This window comes from Medicago truncatula, chromosome 6 (genome assembly GCF_003473485.1).
Source record: "Medicago truncatula cultivar Jemalong A17 chromosome 6, MtrunA17r5.0-ANR, whole genome shotgun sequence".
Classification (NCBI taxonomy): domain Eukaryota; kingdom Viridiplantae; phylum Streptophyta; class Magnoliopsida; order Fabales; family Fabaceae; genus Medicago; species Medicago truncatula.
The window spans coordinates 10,580,459-10,604,237 of NC_053047.1; the positions used below are offsets into that span (position 1 = coordinate 10,580,459).

General features: G+C 32.1%; 1 protein-coding gene across 1 annotated transcript; it reads right to left on the reverse strand.

Moving 5' to 3' along the window:
• Positions 1-8,401: 8,401 nt before the first annotated feature.
• Positions 8,402-20,167, reverse strand: LOC112422744 (uncharacterized). Its single transcript, XM_024786374.2, has 4 exons — positions 20,134-20,167; positions 9,358-10,819; positions 8,831-9,233; positions 8,402-8,731 (listed from the first exon to the last, which is right to left on the reverse strand). Exons 1-4 carry the CDS (start codon positions 20,165-20,167, stop codon positions 8,402-8,404), a joined length of 2,229 nt encoding a protein of 742 aa, XP_024642142.2.
• Positions 20,168-23,779: the final 3,612 nt, after the last annotated feature.

Below are 23,779 nucleotides of genomic sequence, written 5' to 3' on the forward strand. Positions count from 1 at the left end.
AGTGTAGACATGAGATTCATCAAAATAACACCGTCACTCTCAATCATCTTTGAGATGGTAAGACTTTCGATAAACCTTGAAAGGACTGTAAGTTTTGGCATACACTACGACCAACATTCCACCTTAGATAGCTTTAAGGTAGGATATTGGATGTATCCGACGTCAACCTTACCGTTCTGTCAAAGTCAATGAAAGTATGATTATTACAATAAATGGGGAGATTGATGGTGTGATTTCAGCGATTTGATGTTTACTCTGTAAACACTTTTGGAGCAAAATATCATGTCTCGAAGAATTTGAGTTTTTCCTCTCAAATCATATCCCGTTTTATGCACAATAGTTGTTTCAACTCACTTAAAACATAAAATACCGTAAGAACTCAAGAGAGAACTCAAATGAGAGAGCTGAAAGCCAAGAAAGAAGTCCTCAACAAAGATAAAAAACAACTCGCAAAAATAGATGTTTCAAAGAAGAAACTCCACCAAAATCGCAAAAGGCTATGTCCAAATGAAAGAGTTTTGACAGCATTATTGTGTCCATTTCTTTTTTAGTAACTAAACAAAAATGGAGAAGCTTCTGAAATGTTAAATCAAAACCAAATAGGATCCCTTATATAAATGAAAATTCCAAAAGATATACAACATAAAAGAGGAATAATGCAGAAATGTCATTGCAATTATATGTCTGGCAATAATCTTTTTCTTTTTTTTTTTCATTGCACAAAAGGCAGAATTATTGTAGATGACTACTTAACTCGTTTTAGTGGAAAGATTTAGATATAATATAATTCTAAAAGCTTCTTTCAACTTAACTCAACTAAAAAATCAGCTTATTTAGTGAAGGATTTCCCAAGTCATTATTGCATAGGCTATGTGTGATCTTATCCAAATGTCATGAATGGAAACAAGATATCAAAAGATGTGAACAAAACTTCCATAAACTATAGTTTAAAAAGGAAATTATAGCAAAAAGGAAATAAAAAGAAAGTTCAACAAGCTTCAGAGACACAGGATGTGAAGATAGTCTTAAACTAAGAATTAACTTAATATATGTTTATCTGATGTGTGTCAGCTTACAATATGCTAGTTTTGTCTAGTTGCGGGAGGTTTTTTGTTGGACACTCTTCCAAAGTGGCATGTAAGGATAGTTCAAATAATGTAATTTATCCGACCAATTTCACTGAAATAATCTACATTTAAAGATGAAAAAAAATGCTATGAATGCATTTTTATATCTCCAAGATGTAGACTCTATTTTCTAGTGAGAAAAGGTCTGACAAATTTCATCGCTTTGAACTAATATAATCTATACAATATTAATTCATCTCTTCCCCATAAGAGCTACGTAACTTCCAAGATCTAGCTAATGAGATATTGTCTAAGAGTGTATGAGTGTTTATGATCATCTGACTGTTTTTTTTAAGAGTGTTTCTTTGGATATTTGAGAGAAAAAATATTAGAGTTAAAATTAGAGAGAAGGGATATGAAATGAAAAGCAAAGAAGAGAGGAGGAATGAATGAATGGAAAGTGAGGGTTGTGAGTGACTCAATTTATAGACAAGCTAGAAACATGAAACATATTTCAAACAAACTTATAGTTTTTTTTTTAGATTTAAGAAACTTATAAATTAATTATTAAAGAAACTTATTTTATTTTTCTTACTTCACACGCCAAAGATGAATGTGAAAAAGTATGGTGTGTGCTTTGTTTGTTAGAGATGAAGCACAAAAAAGGAAAAGGTGAAAAAGTAAATGAGAAAGATGAAATTGAATTAAGCTGAAGATAAAAACATAGTTGAAGAAAAGATTCATTTGCATGTGTTGTTGTTGTTGATGTTTAATTGTCAGCATCTATTGAACCCCTAATTGACATGGGCGATGGAGCACGTGCATAGACACCACCCCCACTGATGGAGAAGGACTCAACGCGGTCTGTGACGGACGACGAAAGCTCAATAACAACATATTATCAATCCAACAAATCATCTTCTCACGTTTAACTGGATCAAACATGAACATAACTTGTCTTTAAGTTGAGGTTTGAGTTATTTAGTAAAAAAAGTTGGTGTGGGTCAATTTAACCATGACTTATAAGAGTTAGTCCGCATTATAAATAGAAAAAAATTAAGTTGGAATTTAAGACTCAAGCCCTTCAGTTTCGGAGGGTTTAGCAAACTAACCCATTTTAACGACTCTAGTGGAAAGATAACCTCGTGCCGTCCTCCAAAAAAAAAGTTTCGCTTTTTGAGGAATTTTAGTTTCCAAATTCAACACCAATCCTTTCTAAAAGTTGCATTGTCAATTAGTTTCTCCATTCCCAAATATATATCTTACTCTTAATTTAACTCTAAGAAGAACGAATGAATACTACGCTAAACAAAACTAGGATTATAGTCCAAACAAGCGCCTATGAAATCATTCATAAAAAAATATTTGGTTTTAAAGACAAGCGCGCGTTGATCATGCTTCCACGTCATTGATCTTGCTAAATGATTTGATCTATTTCCACCCCTTATTTCAGCCAGCCACATACAAAGTAGAAACTAAAAATAAAATTGAAAAATATTCGTAAAAAGTAAAATGTCATAAATTTAGCAATCCACTTATTAAAGACTCAAATCCAATAGAACACCTCATGTAAAAGTTAAAGATATCTTTATTTATAAATCTGAATTATCTTTCTCACATCCCCCAAGAGTGTGTTTGGATAATAATTTGAAGCATTTTTAAAATGATGGAAATGTATGAAGTATTTTATTCAAGTTAAATTTAGAGAATTTCAATGACACCTAAAAACTAGGAATTTCAAATTTCTTCATTGTAATATTTTTTCAAATTTTTCATTTTGGTCCTCAATTTTTTCAAAATTTTGAAATTGACCCCTCAAATTTTTCAAAAATTATAATTTGACCGCTCAAAATTTTTGAAATTTACAAATTGACTCCTAATTTCAATTTTCAAATTTGACCCAAAAATATAAATTTATAAAAGTTGCCAAGAAATGATGACAATGAAATTTTGTATTACTCAATCCAAACAAAAGTATTGAGAAATGAAATCATTTTAATTGAATCATTGGAATTGCCTACAAGTCTAAATTCTTTAAAATTTCTCAATTACCTCATCCAAACACACTCTTTTTAACGGATTAATATTCATATTCCACCAAATTATACACATATCATAAACTTTTATATGGATTCCAACAAACTTGTTTGTATTATTATAAAATTTTACCTTGGGATTTCCCATCCCATAATGCAAAAATTTTGAATTTTATATTCAATCTTCCCTTTCTTTGCAAAGCCTACTCGGAGTCATTCCTCCAAGGTCACAAATTTAAATGAACAGTGTTTGGTCGCACACTCATAAAAATGCTTTTTCTCAAAATACTGCTTCATCCGTCCCACAATAGATGACTCGTTTAAAAATGAGCAATTTTGACTTAACTTATTTTAACCATATTTTTCTACTAATATATAAAGATAAATAATATCATATAAGATGTCGTTAGATTCGTCTCGATGAATATTTTCAAAATATCAAATTTTCATAATTTTTTCTAGTATATTATTCAAGATATTAAATCTCAAAATTATGCATTGATATACGTAATATGGTCAACTGTGTCATGTATTATGGGACGGATGACGTAAATCATTATACTATCAATTTCATTTTTATTATTAAAAAAAACTTTGACGGATGTATCCAAATACTATTCATTTATGCTTGTGCACATGTTAGAGGTGTTTCGTCGCTTGGAATATTGTGAGGTCTGTTCTGCTGTTCGGAAGCTGTGTGGTGTTGCTGGTTTCGGCAGTTGGCAGCAGCAGAGGTATGGGACTGAATTCTGATGGTGTTAATTGGATTTCAGCATCATAGCTTGTGCTGTCTTAGGCTTGTCATTTTTATTTCAGTTGAGTTTTCTTTGGCGTTAGATGTTACGCGTATTGGCGGCATCCTTGTATCGTTTTTCTCCGCCTCTAAGCGTCTTGCTAAGAGTTCCGGTTCTAATAATATTTGCCGTTTAAAAAAAAAAACCAAAGAAAAATCACAATAATATTACATAATCCAATTAAAAACCCATATGTTAACATATAAAAGTAAAGTGAGGAATTAACGTGTTACATAAGAATATGAATCATATTCATAATTTAATACACAACAACAATATAAACCAATCCTCTAAAGAATTGTTATGATAAATAAGCATATTGTAATTTCATTGTTGATAAATTTAGAAAAGAAGTCCAAAAAGAAGAGCAACAAAGGAAGCAATTATAGTTGGAACAAAGAGAGTAGTAGCATCTGATGTAGGACTTGGAGCTGGTGCATCTGCAGCTGAAACACTTGATGCTGCCATCATCATGACCACTACCACCATAGCAAAAATTTGATTCATCTTCAATGCCTCCATTTCTATAAAAAAAAAACTTGGAAATTTTCTTTCTTTTCTTTTGAGGAAAGAAAGTGAGAGGAATGGGTAGGCAAATACAAGGATAGGTAGTGGATGAATATTAAGTGTATGTCTATGTGACTTTATATAGTTGTTGCAAGAGAAGAGGAAAATTATATAAAACCAATGTTTTGTGATTATTTAATTGTTAATGGGCAAAGTTAGGCTGCCCTAACTTTTTGTTTTCGAGGATTTCAATGATATGCCCATTAGCTTCTGTATGGGAGAGGAGACAAGTTTGGTGGTCTTTTTTTTTCATTTTAGAAATGATATATTGTAATATACTTTTAAATAAACTCTCAAATTCACTACACAAAAATTCTATTTGAGAGATTTCATTATTAAAATTAAAGCATCTCTAATGGTAAACCCTATCAATAGTTATCTTGTGAAACGTTAAGGTTGAGTTGTTTGAAGAAAATTCTTTTAATCGCACTCTTTCATCTTTACACCTTTTTAGAATTGAGAAACCCGAAGGTTAGGTTGCTTTCGAAAAACACGGTTATTGCAAGTTGTCCAACTCCAATGAAAATTTGGCAAAATACTCTCATTTTCAAACTACACACCAAAATTATGCATACTAAAGTTGATCTTAAACATTTTTCCGTGTCAAAATTTAAATTTTAGATCGTTATGTCATGAGAATCTAGCTACTTCTGCTAGATCGAACTTCATTTGTCAAACTAAAGTCTTTTTTGAATTTGATATGAGAATGATTTACACTTGTATCCTTATTTGGTTAAGATCCTTAAACTCTTTTGCAAAATTGAATTACATAAATAAATTACATAAATAGAGCGGGTATTATCTTTCAAAATTCAAAGATGAAAGTTATATTAAATACTTAAATTTAGAGATAAAAAGAATACTATATTAATTTTTTTAATTTTAATTTGGTATCGTTTGCGCACAACTACAAAGACTAATCCATGCATTTTAAAAATTGGATTCAAACTATGGATCTAGTTAAGCTGAAAACATTACTTATCATATCATTCAAATGCTTATATGATTTTTTTTTTATGAGGTAAATGTTTAATTGAAATAGGTTTTTGTTGCAAATATATTTTGAATAAGTTTATAAGTATGTTTCCGGTCAGCTACAGCTGCCCGGTTGGTTGTTGAACAGAGTGTTTCTTGGGCTTTTCGATGGTGTACAGTTGTCACAACAATTTGCAGGCCCACTACTTTTTAAAAAAAAAAAATTAAATGTACTTTCTCTTTTGCCATAATTTTTAAATATTTCTTTAGAGTAAAATGATTGAGTTAAAAATTGAAATCAATTTTATTGCATCAATAAGATTTTTTTTTTCCCTTCAAAAAAAAAGATTTTTATTTTTTTTAACATTTATGTTGGAAATTTTATCTTTATTGCGGACCGTCTCTAGTCGCTTTACTTAATTGTAATATTTGAGTTGGCTCGTATTGACTTGTCTTTGAATTGGCTTTGAAAAAGTAGATTTAGTTTTACATCATATAGAGGAGACTTTTGATAAATGTTTATAAGTGGAGTCAATTTTCACGTCATAAGTCGATTTTGCAAAAATGAATTAAACCTTAAATTTCAACAATTTACATCCAATCAAATCTCGTTAAACAAAAAGAAATTCTCGTTTTAGAAATCACTCTTATTTTGATCAAGAAAAGAAGAAATCACCCTTTTCATTCCTCAAAAGAAACGAGAGCTTTATAGGTATATATAAAGACTCGATTACCAATTCTTTTCTTTAGATGTATCACACACTAAAGATTCAAATTTGTTTAAGATTCAAATTTTGATTCATAGCATCGTAAGAGTCTTCTAGTTTGTTTTCCAAAACTCGATCCACAAATATCACCAATTCTAGAAGTATGTGTTTTATTTTTCGAAAACATATGTTTATTTGAAGAGTATTTCATATGTTCCTTTTTAATTGGAAAATTGTATCAAAAGTAACAATATTTATTAGTTGTCATGATACATGTAAAAAACTAGACTCTTAAAAAGGGACAAAGTATATTGTTGGTAAACATTGTATTGCTGTCATTACATGCATAATTTTTTTGTACAACCATTATGCATAAGATAGAATAGATATACAGATAATAATGTACTAATGACAAAAATATTTTATTTGTTATTTAAGTTTTTAGACTTTTGTTACCTGGACTCATAGATTCTTCCAATTGCATGCATCTGAATACAAGTATAATTTCGATAACTTTTATGTCACAACAAACTAATCCCATTAACTTATTCCACCTTGTTTGCCATGTGGTTCATGATGATTGATTTTGTTGTTGTAAACTTCGTGATGATTGAATAATTGCAGAATATTTTTGTTGGCAAAAGTTTAACTAAATACTACTCCCTCTCATAATACTTAACACAGTTTACCTTATTACGCATGCAAATGCATAACTTTGAGCTTAAATATCTTGAATAATATATTAGAAAAAATTATGAAAATTTGATATTTTGAAAATACTCATCGAGACGAATTTAACGACATCTTATATAATATTATTTATTTTTGTATATTAGTAGAAAAATAAAGTCAAAGTAAGTTAGGTCAAAATTGCACATTTTTAAATGGATCATCTATTGCGGACGGAGGAAGTATTAATTTATTTACATATTGATATATATATTATATCACTGTAAAAAATTTTACACATGCATCTAATAACGAATAATAATAATAACGAATAATATACGGATATTTGTGATATATTTTAATTTTTAAAAATCTTAATAAATTGATATGATGATGTAATTTGATTTTTTTTGGTCAAGATGTAATTTGATTTAATGTGTGTAAAATACAACACATCTTTTTTATTAAAAAAACAAAGAAATTTTTTGCATAAGTTGTTTGAACATTGAATATTTTTTATGTCAGCTAACTAATCATTTAACTTACTCTCTTGTGGGAGCCATGTGATTCATGATGATTGAGCACATGCAGAATATACTTTTTGTTGAGAATTATTTACATGGAAAGTTTACAAAAGAAATTAGAAAAATATTTCTTAAACTGATCCTGTACTTTATCAATATAATAATTATTTTAAAGTATTTTTAATGCTAAGAGAATGCAATAAAAAACCTATGCTGACATATTATTATTATCTTTATATCAAAATTAGTAGTATGCACTCCATATGGATAATGAGAGAAGTGAACTCAATAATGCAGAGAAATAAAAGTAGGGAATATTATGGGTAAATTAGTGATAATCAATGTGATGCGGGAAAAGGTTATTTCATTTTGAAATAGGGTTTATAGTTTTTCCTTCTAAAATATAATATTAGACAATGCAAAATATAAATTTGATAAAATTATAGACTTGAAACAAAGTTTAGGTCAAGAAAAGGTCTACTAAGGATAAGACATTATCTCCTAACAATATTGTGCAACGCCATATTCTTCAACAAACTAGACAACATGAGGTTGCACAAACTCTACACCATATCTTTTACCTAAAAAAACAAAGTTGAGGCCAAATTCAATGCTTTTACTTGAAATAGATTGTATGTTTTTGAGATTTGGTGATGATAGTGTATTTGAAGATAAAAATTGTAATTAAAGTAAGATTCTTGATAATGAAATTCCCTCAAAAGAAAAAAGGAGAGGGATGAAATGAAAGTTGAAGTGTCTACAATCTGCAAGAAAGAATTCATGTTTAAATTATAGTTCCTTTTCAAATTTTCTACTAATCCCTATCAAACTCAAAAAAGTTGAGAATCTTGTTAGGGAGAACTTCTTTAACCATGTTCTAAAAGTTGAGAATCTCCTTAGCAAGGTTTTGCAACTCGAGAGTTTACCTCAACTCGTTTTACCTAGGTAAACTCGACTCGTAAACTCGAATCGTAAACTCGCACGAGTTTACCTAAAATTAAAATTTTATACAATTTATTATATGCATGACAAACTAGATAATTTCTTCAAGAGGTCAATCTTCTAAAGTTCCATAACATCATTCTCATCTATATCTTCATCTCCATCTACATCAAATTCTTCTCCAAATAATAAAGGGTCTTCAATATTAGAACCAAACACATGGCTTGCACTCCCTTCAACATCAATAGGCAGCTGCACATTCTCACCATCATCATTATGATCAAGACCAATAGTGCTGCTAGTTAGAAACTCATCATCAGATTCAATATCAACAAATTCAAATGGTTCCCTCTTTCTTGTTTCTTTCCTTGTTAACCTCATATTGGCCATCACATAAACCAAATCATTCATTTTCTGTTGGCGCAACCGGTTCCTTTTTTTTGTATGAACCTTGAAAAACAAAACATAACCAAATTTAAAAACTATAAAGTATAAATAAATGTAAAAAGTAAAAACTATAAAGAAATTCAAGCTATTTTATTCAATTACCATTTCAAATGCACTCCAATTACGTTCACATCCAGAAGAGCTACATGTCAAGCTTAAAATTCGAATAGCAAACCTCTTTAACTCTGGTGTATAATCTCCATACATCTCCCACCATTGTCCTGGATGCATCTCTGCCCTAGCTTTCTTTGCATACTCGGAACCAAAAAGAGGCCCTCTAGAAAAATGAAAGTCTGCAAGTTGCGAATTTATCTTGGACCTCTCTGCAGCATCACTTACCAACTTTGATATTACCGAAAACAGTCCATTTTTAATGTCAATATCGTTACCTTTAAAATTAGGGCCAAAGTGAATTTGAGGATTAAGATAATATCCAGCTGCATGCAATGGCCTATGGAGCTGACCCATCCAACGTTGATCAATAATTTTACATACAGGTTCATAACTAAAATAAAAATAAATAACAATGAACTATCATACATAAAATTTATCAAATAGTGCCAACTTAAACTATGACAAATATAGTAATAAAAGTTTAAACAAGAGAAAATTATGTAAACTTAACTTACCATTTCTGAACATTGTTGAAATTGTTTTGAATCTGTTTTTTGCAAGCATCCATCGCCTCATAAATGTAACCCATGGCGGGTTTTTCATCTGAATCCACTAAATGAAGCACATCCATTAGAGGAGCTGCAGTTTTGAGGCATACACCAATATTCTTCCAAAAACGTTGATCCAAGATACCAGATGCCATTTTTTTCCCCTCTTCTGTAGTTGCAAACCTACTGGACTTCCAATCATTTGAGTCAAACATATTAATCAACGATGATTTGAGATCATTGAGACATCCAATAGTCAAATATGCAGTGGCAAATCTTGTCAAAGCAGGCCTAATCAAATCCCTCCCATTTGTGAACTTCCTCACCATGGTAATTAGCATGGTTCTATTGTAAATATAGGTAGTCAACTTTCTTGCATTCTTTATAGTGACATTGTGAATTATCATCTCTTTTTCAAAATCCTCAAGTATCAAATCGATACAATGGGCAGCACAAGGAGTCCAGAACAACTTTGTTCGCTTCAGCATCAACAATTCCCCACCAGCTTTGAAATTTGCAGCATTATCGGTAACCACTTGGATCACATTATCCTCTCCTACAGCCTCAACAACATCATCTAACATCTTAAAAACTTTATCAGCTGTTTTGGAAATATCAGAAGTGTCCAATGAATATAGAAAAACTGTCCCCTTAGGACTGTTTACCATAAAGTTGCAAATTGAACGTCTTTTCCTATCTGTCCACCCATCAGACATGATTGAACAACCAGTTGTCTTCCACTCTTCCTTAAATTTATCAACAATTTCATTAGTTCTATCCACTGCTCTTACCAATAATTTATCACTGATATCACGATAACTAGGAGGTTTGTAGTCAGGCCCATATTTTCCAATTGCCACACACATTTTTGCAAATGCTGGATTTCTTATACAGTTAAATGCAATCGCACTTGTGTAGAAAAACTCTGCAACAGCATCATCTGCCTCCACCTTTAAGGGTTTTTTAGCAATAGCATCAATTTTGGTTTGTGTCCCGGAAGCGCTAGCTTTCCCCCTTACTTTTTGCAGATGCTGAGAGACTTCAACTTCAAATGCTGGATCTTCAGTTACATTACCCTGAGCAATTTCAGCCATTTTTCGTTTCCTCTCTGCTGCCTCTTCAAGAGTTGCAACCCATTTCAACATTTCCATTTTAACTTCATCTGACACTTGTGCACAAGGTCCAGAATCATCGCTAGTCCCCGCAAGATGATGCTTGAATCTATAAACTCCACCAGAGATGACTTTAGCGCAAAAACTACATTTCACTTTCCTAGCATCACCATTAACATCTGTTCCATATTTCCACCCAATATCAGTCCTATTACCCCTAATATTTTTCCTCCCTCTTCCTCTAAACGAAGAAGATGATCCAGTTTCCCCTCCACCACCATTACCATTCTCTGAAGCCATGGTTGTGATTTGTGAACCTAGAAATAGAAACAGAAATAGAAACCTGATGATCAAGGTTAAAAACCCTAACAATAACATGTAACAGCTATTTAGAAAAGATGCCTTTTGAAGCTTTGATGATAAAAGAAACAATAAAGGAAAGGAAAAAGAGAGTATGAATCTGAACTTGTTTGAAGTACCTTTTTGAACTTTGAAGCTCTGTTTTTTATATATATGCCTTCTAATCTAACTTACAGCGGAGCTGACAACAAACACGTCCACAATACCACCGGCGGCCGCAACCCTACTCCGCTACTCGAAACGTTTCAGTTCACCGGAATCGGAATGTTTCTCCACCAGTCCACCGTTGGAATTTTCAGCTTTCTCTCACCGCTCCCCTGTTCTTGAGAAGGCAAAGAATGATACGATGAAATTGAAACGTTTCAGTTGAAACGTGTTGTAAGGCTGGAACGTTTGGGCTTCAAGAAATTGGGCCAAAAAATTGGGCCGGAAAAAAAAAAAAAAATACAGGAGTAAACTCGCAAAAACGGTAAACTCGCCCGATTTCACACGAGTTTACTGAGTCTAAACTCGGTCAAACTCGTCAAACTTTCCGATTTTACCAAAAAACGAGTTTACCTCCGAGTTAACACGTTTTTAGGACCTAAACACGTAAACTCGGTAAACTCGCCGAGTTGACACGCGATTTGTGGAACATTGCTCCTTAGAGAAAACTTCAAAACCTAAAAAAATTATTTGGCACACTCTTGAATGGTCCTGTGACCAATGATCATGATCCTTGAGCCAATCATAAACAATTGGACTTTTTCCATCACATTTTCAATGATTGCTCAATAAACCTTAAATTGCTCAAAATTTTAAGAAAATATTCATCGAAAGTTGGGATTCCATCCGATTTTATTCACAGAAAAAAATTGCATAAATTTTTTAACATTGAATATTTTTTTAATGTTAGCTAACTAATCATTAACTTAGTCTCTTGCGGTGGCCATGTGATTCATGATGATTGAGCACATGCAGAATATACTTTTTGTTGAGAATTTTTTACATGGAAAGTTTACAAAAGAAATTAGAAAACCTATCGAATTAGGTTTGGTTCAAAAGAATGATTTTTTGTAGAGATATGAGTTTTGTTGTCATGCATGTTCAAGATAGGGAGATGGTGGAAGGATTGTCGACGAGACAAATTGCAAGGGAGGTAAAATTAGCTCTCCTGATCCCATCCCATCATCTCCCCTCAAACAAAAACAAAAAATCAAACAAATCCCTCTACTCCCTTTCAACCAAACAAACTCTAAAGGAACGTTCAAATTTATTGCATTCCTTGGAAAAATAGACTATAATCTAAAGGACGGAGAATAAAATAAATATTATAATCAAAAAAACAATAAAATAATAATAATAGAAATAGAAGAGGAGTGAAAAGATTTCACTACTCATAAGTCTTTTGCATTAAAAAAAAAACTCATGAAAGATTCACGTGACTGAAGTGGTGTCTCATAATTCAAAAGAAACATTGATTGGAATCAAGAACCAAAATAGCAACTAAAGAAAAAGATACATGAGAATAGTCCGAGTTAGGATCTCTTTATTTTCTTTCTCCATTTATTCTCTTCAATATAAGTTTTTTATTGTTTTGAGATGTATATTGAATATTGGATTTATTTAATATCACACTTTCATTTATATTTCCAAAACTATAGTAATGGAGGAAATGGAGAGAACATAGAAAGGAGAGGATCCTAACCTGCATAGCCTATAAACCTAATAAACTCAGATAAGCACTTCCATTGAATGATGGTTGTAGATCAAATTCACTATTAACCTGCATTGAAAATAAAGCAAAACAAGTCCAAAGTAAAATATCAAAAACAAAATTAGTGCTAATTGACTAGCATGTGGCTTTTTCTTTCAATTGTAAACTATGTTATGTTACTAGAATATCTATAACAATAATGTGAAATAAATTGGATACTGTTAATCTTATTTGTGTTAGTATTACAAGAGTGTTATTTTCTTTGAATCATCAAACAATTTATTAATCACAAATAGCACACACCAGAGAACAAGGCTAACATCATCTAGGCACAAGCCCTAGCGACTAACAGCAAAAACTTGACAGCAAAAAAACATGATGACATAAACATTGGGTGAACCAAATCAGAAATCAATCAAATAGTGAAAAGTAATCTCTTTCTTGTTGTGGTTTCAATCCAAAGCCATCTCTTTATGCCCTTGGAACTTATAACTTAACTCTTTTTTTATGCCTAAAAATGAACATGCAGCTATATTTGTTATGGACCGGTCAGAAGACCAATCCTATGTTGACATGTGGACTATTCATACGCCGTCTTAAGGCTCAACGTCCGAAGGAACGCGTCAACTTCACCACGCCACTTCTAAGCAAACTTCTGTGTGGAGAAAACCTCACGTGTGTCTATATAAGGCTGACTTAGCTTCACCCTCGAGGTATGATTCACTTTTCACAAAACTTTTTACTCGCTCTTTCTCAGTTTCATTACTGACTTGAGCATTGGGGAGCTAACGTGTCACCTTTTGTCCCACCGCGAAGACTGATCGACACAATACCGGAACACATACTGCCACCGTTGCCTCTCATCCGTCCTCACCGGACAGATCAATATTAATCACTAAGTTTCTCCCCAATGACAAGTCATGCAATTACTACATTTTGCGGAGTAATAGATTTTTAGCATATTATCTGCCTATGCTTACTATTACCACCCTGTAAAAACCCTTTAAAGTAAACTGATTACTCCTTTTGCATCTAATAACCCAACACATTAAAACTAATTTTTCAAAAAAGATCATGCAAGTAAAAACTAAATCAATTAAGATACATTTTTCTTAATTTGTGCACAGAAACAAAGTTTACAATCAGCACATAGTGAAAGGTATTAGAGGTTTAAGAATTCAGTTAGTTAGAAAACCCTAGTTTAGGGGTAACTACCTTGGTTAACTTGTAAACCAAGCAATCTAGTTTGTTATGGAGTTAGTTACATATCTCAATTTCTCTAAGAAACCCTAATTCCATAATCTAGTTTTACACACAAACTTGCACTGTGTTCTATCAAAAGGTGGAAGCTAATGTAGCAATAGAGAGAACAGAGAAACTAAGGCTACTTACATAATCATATATGTTTTTAATTGAAAGTTTACATGTTGAAGAAGCCCTTGGACATGAGGATAACACTCTTTCTATTTTAGACCGTTTCCCGCAACACCAGATTGACATAGTTTCTAAAACTCTCGCATTCTCAAGAATAAACCTAGCTAGCATAATGTGATAACACTGTAGGCCTGAAAATTCAAATTCCCGCATAGTACAAGTTGTAAGGTTTGATGAAAGACAACCTGGAACATTTTTTGGACGAACCCAGTTTTCTTGATCCAACCAATTATAGCCATTTATCTTCTGTTAAAAATATAGATAAAATAAAATGATACATACATTCTATTAGTACTAGTGTTAAAATAAAATGAAACATAATTGTATCTTAAAATGATTGTTAAATTTAACAAACAAACCTGATAAAGTTCAAGATTTTGAAGGTTAGGGCAATGGTGGAGCACTTGTACAACTATATCCCAATCATAGAGGAGCACCAAATGAGTCAAATTATGGAATATTGTAGGAAACTCACAGGGCTGATGATAAATCTACATTATTTTTAAAAAAGAGTATTAAAAATTAAAGTGAAATTCTCTAAAATAAATAATACAATGAATCACATTATTCTTTTTCAACGACATGCATCCAAGGTTTAAAAAAAAAAAAACAGTCTGTTACCGAGAGAAAAGGCCACGACAAAGAGGTATAGGTAGCCGACATTACCGTTTTTACATTGTGGACAAAAATCAAACACTGTTAAGGCCGCAAAAAATGTCGTTCATGACAATAGACACAGAATCCGGATATTTTTCCAATTGAGATAGATGAATTGAAAATCATATTTTTAGTACATATTTGATCATAAATTACATAATAATCTCCTTATCTAGTTTAGAACTCCAAATAATGAGACAAACCTTGAATAGTTGTATGCCTAGAAACTCCAAATTTGAAAGTGCTTTCATCGGAATATAACAATAACACATGGTAATATATGCTCTTTTTAATTGTCTTAAGTTTTCACTGCTTCTGTCATAATAACTACAGAAACTGTGTATATCAGATAGTTGAAGATCTTCAAGGATTGGACATTTTTCTAGAACCATCGCAAGAGAGGATGTGAATCAGTATATCGTCGGGTAAACTGCTGATCCTATCCGCTGCCGATGTCGAAATTTCGGGCTCAGACATTCTTTTGTTTTTGCACGGCAACAGTGAGTGACGGTAACTAACAGCTAGGGTTAGAAGCAAATAGGGTTTAGAAGCAACAAGGATTCTATTCGCCGGTTTAAATGGCCAAGGTTTTCGGGGTTTTCGCGGGTTGGGTTGGGTCGAATTTGATCAAACCTAATATTCAAATAAATCAATTAGTAACAAACATGCCCACTTAATTAGACTAAAACATCTCATTCGATGCCTATAAATTCTTCCACAATTTGAAAAATAGTGCAAAAGCAAATTCATATCATCTAAAACAAAAGTGAAGGGCTCTTAAATTAGATTTCGACTTTTATTTTTAGGTTTAATTAAGTAAATGGTTCCTATAAATATTTAAAATTTCATTTTTAACCTCTATAAAATAAAATCGCACTTTTTAGTCCTTGTAAAATTTTCCGTCAACATTTTTTTGTCCCTGTAAAAAAATTCATCAGCATTTTTAATCCTTGTAAAAAAATTTTATCAACATTTTTTGTCCTTGAAATGATAAAGAAAAATGTCACAGGGAGTAAAAAGTGTGATTTCATTTTGTTGGGACTAACACAAAATTATGAATATTTATAATGAATTATTTATGTAATTAACCCTTGTTTTTATAAATGATAATGAAAATCATAATTGTAATAAAAATATTATATTTATAAGTAAGGGTTGTTCTTCACAATTTATAGTAAGGTTAAATTTTCTAAAAGGTTCTACTGATATATACAATTTCTTCATTTATGGAGGGAGGATAATTTTCCAGAATATGTAATAGTCCTTTTTTTTCCGATATTAATTTTTTAAATAATAACATTTAGTTTCAGCAACACTGCAAACTTTCCTCAAAAGGGGGTGCAAAGAGCACATATGTATCATTTGTTAGAAAAACCTTTTCCTTAAACAAAGATTAGAGTATAAACAAAGTTTTTTTTTTTTTAAAAGAGCAACACCCAAATTAATACTAATAATAATATTAAATAAATAGAAAGAAAATATATTAAGGGTACTAGACCAATACCCAAGAAAAAATTGAGAAGACAATAATCAACACTAAATATGTACTCTCTCCGTTTCAAAATATAAGCAAAATTCACTTTTTAGGTTCATTCATTTAATGATGTATGTGGTCCATAATATGAACCACATACATCATTAAATGAATGACTCTAAAAAATGAATTTTGCTTATATTTTGAAACGGAGGGATTATATGTAGTCTCATTGAGACATTTGAAATTACTCAATGGGTTTCTATTCTTCCCATTTCTTAGTTTAAAATCTCTTATATTTACGGTTTTCATGGTTTTAGTTGAATAGAGCCTATCAATGTCACCCTCCTCATGACAAACACATATACGTTCCCGTGAGCTTAGCTCAGTTGGTAAGAACAATACATAATATATGCAAGATTCATGGTTCGAACCCCAGACACCACCCAAAAAAAAATAATACACAAATACAAACCTCTAGTTTCTTCCACACACCACAAAACTAAACATGAATATCACACCAATTGATTTGCCATCATTTACTCTAAAATGCTTGATCAACCAACCATGCACAGCACCATCCAACAAAATTAGCTATACAGATTTTTCATTGATTGATCGTTATTTTTCTCCAATGGTGTTCTCTAAGCTTTGCATATTTTAAGCATGAAAATTGTTGTTCGGTTGAAATTGGATTTCCGGAACTACTTGATTTGGTTGAAATTGTTGACCCTCCTCAGCTACATCGATTGATAATACTTGCTTTTTGTTTTGTTTAATTTGTGGGGAAACAATCTCTTCGCAATTATTCTTAGAAATCTTACAAAGAACTCAATTATCCAATTGCATTTGCATTTTACATGCATAAGAAATCTTAAAACTATTGTTGATATATGTAACTAAACATCGAAATGTTACGAAACTTTGTATATACATGTAATATAAGTGTTTTAGCATAAGTCTTCGCAAAAACTAAGCTCAAAATTCAAATTTTCGTATATACACTATTATTTTTGCGATTTTGCACATTTTGATAAATGAATAGAAAATCAAGACAAAGGCGTGATTGGTTTTATTAAATAATGGCGTTAAATATATGGTTCCTGTTTAGGGTAGGCTCTGAAAAATGTGGTGCCATATAGGGCAACTACGAATGTTGTTTATGAGAAAAGGATACTTTTAGAGTTTAATTATGGTGCACTGACAGTGTAAAAACACTTTATACAATCGACAAATAACATTCTGCCACATCATTTTATTTTTTAAATCAGATTAATTTAATTGAAAAACCTAAAATTAATTTCGGTTCAGTAACTGCATATAGGTCGTGTGTAACGGCGTCGTTTTCACTTCTCATATTCTCTTCATTCTGGTGGCTGCAGTGCATTAGCGGCGGCAATCACGGTGGAGTTTCTGGAAATACGATTACATGTTTACAATGATGGAATCACACTTATGCAACAACAACAATGTTCAATTGTATCTATAGGATTTAGACTCTGGCTCTCCAAATTCAGTTCTCATATGTGTTTACTCACACCCAACCATGAAATACCATCTCACACAATTTTATTTTTTTAATAAAACAATCATTCTGTGTCTTTGAAGGTTGTTGCTTAACAAAAAATGTTTGGCTAAACAACAATTTTGGCCCCCTAAGTTTGTCAATGTTGCGATTTTGATCCCCTATTAAAAAAATGAAAAATTTGACCCCTATAAATTAGTCCCTTTGCAATATTAGTCCCTTTGGGTCAATTTTGACACAGTCACCATCTGTGTGGCACCTAGTAGGATGCCACGTGTGTAATTGCTGAATTAAAAAAAATTGCCACATAATCATTTACTAAATTAAATAAATTTAGTAAATTGAAGAACCAAGTAAGTTGTCTGATTTGAGGTTTATTGTCATTTTGAAAGTTATTGTCTTTTTTTAAGCATTATTTTTTTTTTAAGGAAGCATTATTGTTTTTTATTCTGTTTTTCATTTATAAATTGAATGTGTTGCTGATTTGATTTTTGAAGTGCTTATTGTTTAGGTATTGTTTTCTCTTAGTTGTTGGTGTTGTTTTGGGGTCATGTGAGTTCAATTGACCTATGTTTATATTTTAGCTATGTTTTGAGGACTTCTTGTTCCTTGTTTGGTGTTTTTGATATTGATTTAAACAAGTTTTGTAATTATAGGAACAACTTTTATGATGTGTTTCTGCCAACTTTTATAATGTTTAATTTTGGGTTCAATTCATTGGTATGATCTTGTTTTATCTTATGTATTATCTTCTCTTATGACTATCTCAGATGTATAAGTCGATATTACAACATTAAAATCTTAAAAAGAAAATTATTATAGAACTATGATAATGGCTGGAGACCAGCTTCTTACAAAACAAAACAAAAAAATACAATAAAACATAAACACAAGAAAATATGGACTATTTTCATGCAGGGCCATTCTCGACGATTCGGAGACTCGGTTACACAGACTTGACAATTTTCATTTAAAAAGAATTGAAAAAAAAAAAACTCCAACACTATTTATGGTGACAGACAATTAAGTTGTAGTTAAATATATGAGCAATGATTCAAACATTACCTACAAAAAATAGATATTTACTTATGAATAATACATAATTGACAATAAAATTGAAGCCTCCCTCAAAAAAAAAATTGAAGCCATTTAGACCTTTACTTACGAAAAATTGATATTTAGCGACGGATTTTATCCGTAGGTACAAGTTTTTTTTTCTTTCTCAAATTTAGAGGCCCTGTACCAAGGGTCTTGTTGCATTTGGCCAAGGCCGGCCCTGATGTCATGTGAGGTCCATATTGATCTTGGTATTTTTTCCCCCTTAATTATTGTTGTCAGGTGTGTGTTCAGTTTTAGTTTCTACTATGTTCCTCCTTGGAATGGCTCCATATTCCGTCACAATTCAAGTTTCAACCTACCTAAGACCATTTATATACACATTGTCGTTTCAAGCTTGACCTAATTCATCATATGTGTCATTTTAGGCTTTAATTTTCGAGTTTTGTTGAAATCTCATCACAACATGTCATGGTTTAAACGAATAATTAACTCAATTGAATGTATGAATTCTTATTTCATAAACATCTTATGTCGAAATAGATTGTTTGATAAATTCTTTGGTATCCATAATAAATTCTTTGGATACCACAAAGGAGAGTATCCCTAGTAAAGTTATGTCATTTATAGTCAATATATTTTAGTTTTGTATATGATGGTATTATGTTGATATATTTTAGTTTCACTTTGCTTGCTGAGTTTTGGTGAGTCATCTACTACTTTTGACAACCATATGCTCCTCTTACATTCATATGTGATAGTTAACTTTCCACTTATACTAGATGAGAATGCATCAAACAATAGTATACAAATAGAGGATACTATTTCATATATTATATATTTGCAGATTACAAGCACAATTGTAGCACTAGTTTGCTATACATCCAAAGACAATATTTTTTCGGGTTGGTATTTCTTTCCTTTTATTGTAGCTATTTGAAATGGATACATAAAGCTTTTTGGTCTGGTTTTTAATATTCTTTTCGGGTTGGTATTTGATGAACCACTTAATTGTGTAATTTATATTAACATTTTGGATATAGTTTATTACAATTTGTGCTATTATTAGTTAGATACCTAACTATTTTTCTTTATTTTATATAGATGAGAAAGTAGAAAAAAATATATATTAAAAAGATTAGAATTTTTATAATATTTCAATCCACGTACATCTATCTATATGTCTATGTGCCCTTATGGGTTCCACTTGTGTAACATTGGGTATTTTATGTTATATAACATTGTCCAATCAGGGTGTGCCACGTGGCACACCCTTTTTAAAAAAAAAAATCAATTAAAGGAGAATAAGAGAGAACACGTGACTGAGAGAAGAGTGAAAAATCAAAAACGCATTCCTCTTCACTTCTCCAGTACGACGAACCCACCACCCACCCACCATCAACTTTTCTCCGCCACCGCCGACACTTACCTCCGCCGTCGCCGTCCTCTCCGCCAACGGCCATCGTTCCTCTTCACTTTCTCTCCTGCGACACTCTTTTTCAAATTTGATGAATTTGATTTGGAATTAATTTTGAGATTCATTAAGGGATTCATTGAGGGTTGTTATTGTAAAGATCAGTAGACTAATAACAATAAATATCCTTTCAATTGTCTCTTGAGAGGTGGGTTGATTTGTGATTTTTTGAATTGTGACAAAAATAGTGAAAAGAGCGTTACAATGATGTTGGAGAGGGAAGTGAGCATCTGTTACAATGGTGCAGAGGGAAGTGAAAAGCAGTTTGTGCATGGTGCACAATTACAATGGTTTATTTTTTGAATTGAGCATCTGTTATGAACAATGCTCTTTATGGCTTGAGCATCTGTTATGGCTTGAAGCATCTTGGAATAATATAATATACTCCTTTCTAATGAATCTGTTTAACAAATGTTATTCTTTTCTAAATCATAAACATCCTCAATTATAGTGTGCATATGGCTTGAGCATCTGTTATGGCTTGAAGCATCTTGGAATAATAAAATATACTCCTTTCTAATGAATATGTTTAACAAATGTTATTCTTTTCTAAATCATAAACATCCTCAATTATAGTGTGCATATATATGAGGTGCTAAAAATGTTCAATATGATGAAGTGTAATGTTTCAAAGACATCAATGGAAACCAATATCAAATTGGTGAAAGATGAAACAGAGAAAGTTGTTGACAACACAATGTACATGCAGAAAATTGGATCATTGACACAATGTACATGTATTATAAAACAACTCAATATAATTGTTAATATTTAATTCAATATGGATGTGCAATTGAAACAACTCAATAAGCGAAAAAACGCATAAATAGAAACGAACAAATGATAGAGGCTGCTATAACACAATTAGGCTAACAAAATATTGTATATTGCATTCAAAATACAAAGTCAATGTATGGCAGAAGCTGCTATAAAACTACTGCTATAATTCAGCAGGAAAAAAATGGGACAAACCGCAAAAAATACCCACCATGGGGAACTAAAGTTGCTGCTATAACAACTTAGCAGAGGTGTGGCTGCACAATCCTAAGACAGCACACTAACAGGATCCAAAATAACACTACTAAGTGGTTTTAACAGCAAAAACACAGTTCCCATGCTCCAAAAAACCGCGCCTGAACAGCAAAAAACAACATGCAAACCGGAACCCCCAGGCACCTGCAGCGGAACCCCCCAGGTATCAAACCAGAAAACTTAATAACAACAAAAATGCAGCAACGCCAGTGCCCCCTATGCATTCATTCCATTCAAATAGGTTGGCCCCCCTATTTCCTACATTAATAACAACTTAAAAATTAGCATCACGATACTTGTTGAATGTATGAATAGTTCAATATGAATTTGTTTTTGAAATTACCATTAGCATGGCTGTGTAATTGACTTGAGACTCATGTGCTTGTGGGGGCTCATAAGTTGTAGGCGCATAACAAGATACTCCATCAACCTAAAATGATTATGTCAAACTCACAACTTCTGGACGAGCACCATTATCACCGTTATTGTCCATAGCTTGTGCCCGAAGTTCAATTATTTTCTTGAAGATGTCATCTACACCATTATCAAGAAACTTGAGCCATTCTTCCTTGGGTGATGCTTCAGTTGCCGCTTTAATGAACTTAGAGACAACTTGTCTGAACATTCGATTTCTAGACAAGTTAGGATCTCCTTCAACCTCATTTCCCCTAAAATCTTGCACAACGCCATAACGGGCTTCTCTTGTCCACCTTTTTAAAATATAGTTCTCAGGAATTACCTTAACATCATTCAATTCAAACACTTTTAAAGCATGTGAACAAAGTATGCCAAAAGTATCAAATTTCCTACAACTACAAGTGATGGAATTTGAAACACAGTTAAATGAAACTCTCCAAGATCATTCATGTTTTGCCTTTGTGATGAATATTCACAAAGAGAGTCAGATTCATGTCTAATTGGTACAGATAAAGTTAAGAATAACTTAAACTCATCTTGAAACAATTCAAATACAGTGTGTGTGTATGTTTTTCCCATTTGGATTAGTATTGGTGCAGTTTCATATGCTATCCTTGCAAGCTTATGGGAGGATTCATACACACAACTCAATTCTTTTGCTCTCTTCTCCTCAACAACTATTTCAAAATGGTTGAAGAATTCTAGGATATTCACATTCGGTTTCATACAAGACTTGAAGTGAGCATTCAAACTTTCACTAACTTGTGTACTTCGCATACCAAGTGTTAACACTCCCTTCATATAACATGCAGCCCTTTTTTTTTTAAGCTCATAAGTTGAAATGATCCAAGATTTGTCATGAATATTAAATTTGTGGATCATGTCAAACCAAAGTTTCTCAAAATCTGCTTCAATGTCAATATCATACATGCATTTTTTGATATCACTAAGCAAAGAAGATCCTCCCTTCATCATGTTCCCAAGATGTTTAACTCCATTTTGTAACAAATGGCATGTGCATAAACCATGATGAGTCTCGGGCATCACATCTGCAACTGCCCTTACCATTGCTTGATCTTGGTTAGTGAAGATCGTCTTTGGTTTTTTGTTGTTGTGTGCCTGTAAGAATGTATCAAACAACCATCTAAATGACTCACTTGTCTCAAAGAAACAACATCGCCAAAATACCCGTAATCCAAAATCATCTGTGCATCACACCAAAACACATTTGTAATATGTTCTTCTACATCCATCTGATATGCATGAAAGAAGGATGGATTCTCCAACAATTGTCGTTGAAATTATTGTGAAAGACATCCAATCTCACCATATGCCATACTTCTTTTTCTTCTTGCAGTGATGTAGTTTCTTACATCCACCTCTGTAAATCCAACATTAGCTATGTGCCCTGCTTGTGTGCTCAAAAGTTGAAATGTTGACTTCTGCCTTAATCCAGAGTCATTAGCCAAATCAATCTCATACGTTTGCACCTCAGTTATCTTTCTATGTGACCGAAGCATGTGTGTTGTCTCAGAATTTTGTAGATCATGGTTATGTTCTTCTTCAAAGTCATTGATGACCAACTTTCCATTCTTACGAGAAAGTGTAATTCTTACAGGGCAATTTGTTCTAACATCGGCTCTTGTATATTTTCCTTCATATGCGTATCTTTTCTCCTTCCTTTTTAGCCCTTCCTTACAACAAACCAATCGACATGACGATACGCTACCATCTTCTTTTTTGTTTGCGAAACGTACTATAACTCCGAAGCCCACACGGAAACTATAAGCAAGCCAAAACTTATTAGCCTCTTCCATAGAATCAAATCCCATTCCAATCTTTGGTTTCCAATCAACATCTGAAGATGCCATATTTGATCAAACTATCAAAAGAACCTAAAAAGTAAATAAAGAACATAAGGCATAAAAAACAATTCATACAAAACATTAAGAAAGAAAACATTAAAACAGAATGAATGATAAGAACAAAAAAAAATTCAAGGATCAATCAAAACCCTTTGCCTTTTTTCAAAACAACAACAACATGAGTCAAACTTTTTAAAAAAAGAAACAGAGTTTAGTAAACATTGCAATGGGTTATATACATCCTTAAATAAAACCCTAAATTTCCTAAAATCAAATCCTAATAAATT

Excerpts from the sequence above, each read along its gene's own strand:
- LOC112422744 (XM_024786374.2), bottom strand. The coding sequence starts at position 20,167 with ATGGCCGTTGGCGGAGAGGACGGCGACGGCGGAG. Across the intron at positions 9,234-9,357 it reads TTCAACAATGTTCAGAAATG|TTATGAACCTGTATGTAAAA; the intron begins GTAAGTTAAGTT and ends TTTTTATTTTAG. Across the intron at positions 8,732-8,830 it reads ATTGGAGTGCATTTGAAATG|GTTCATACAAAAAAAAGGAA; the intron begins GTAATTGAATAA and ends TTGTTTTTCAAG.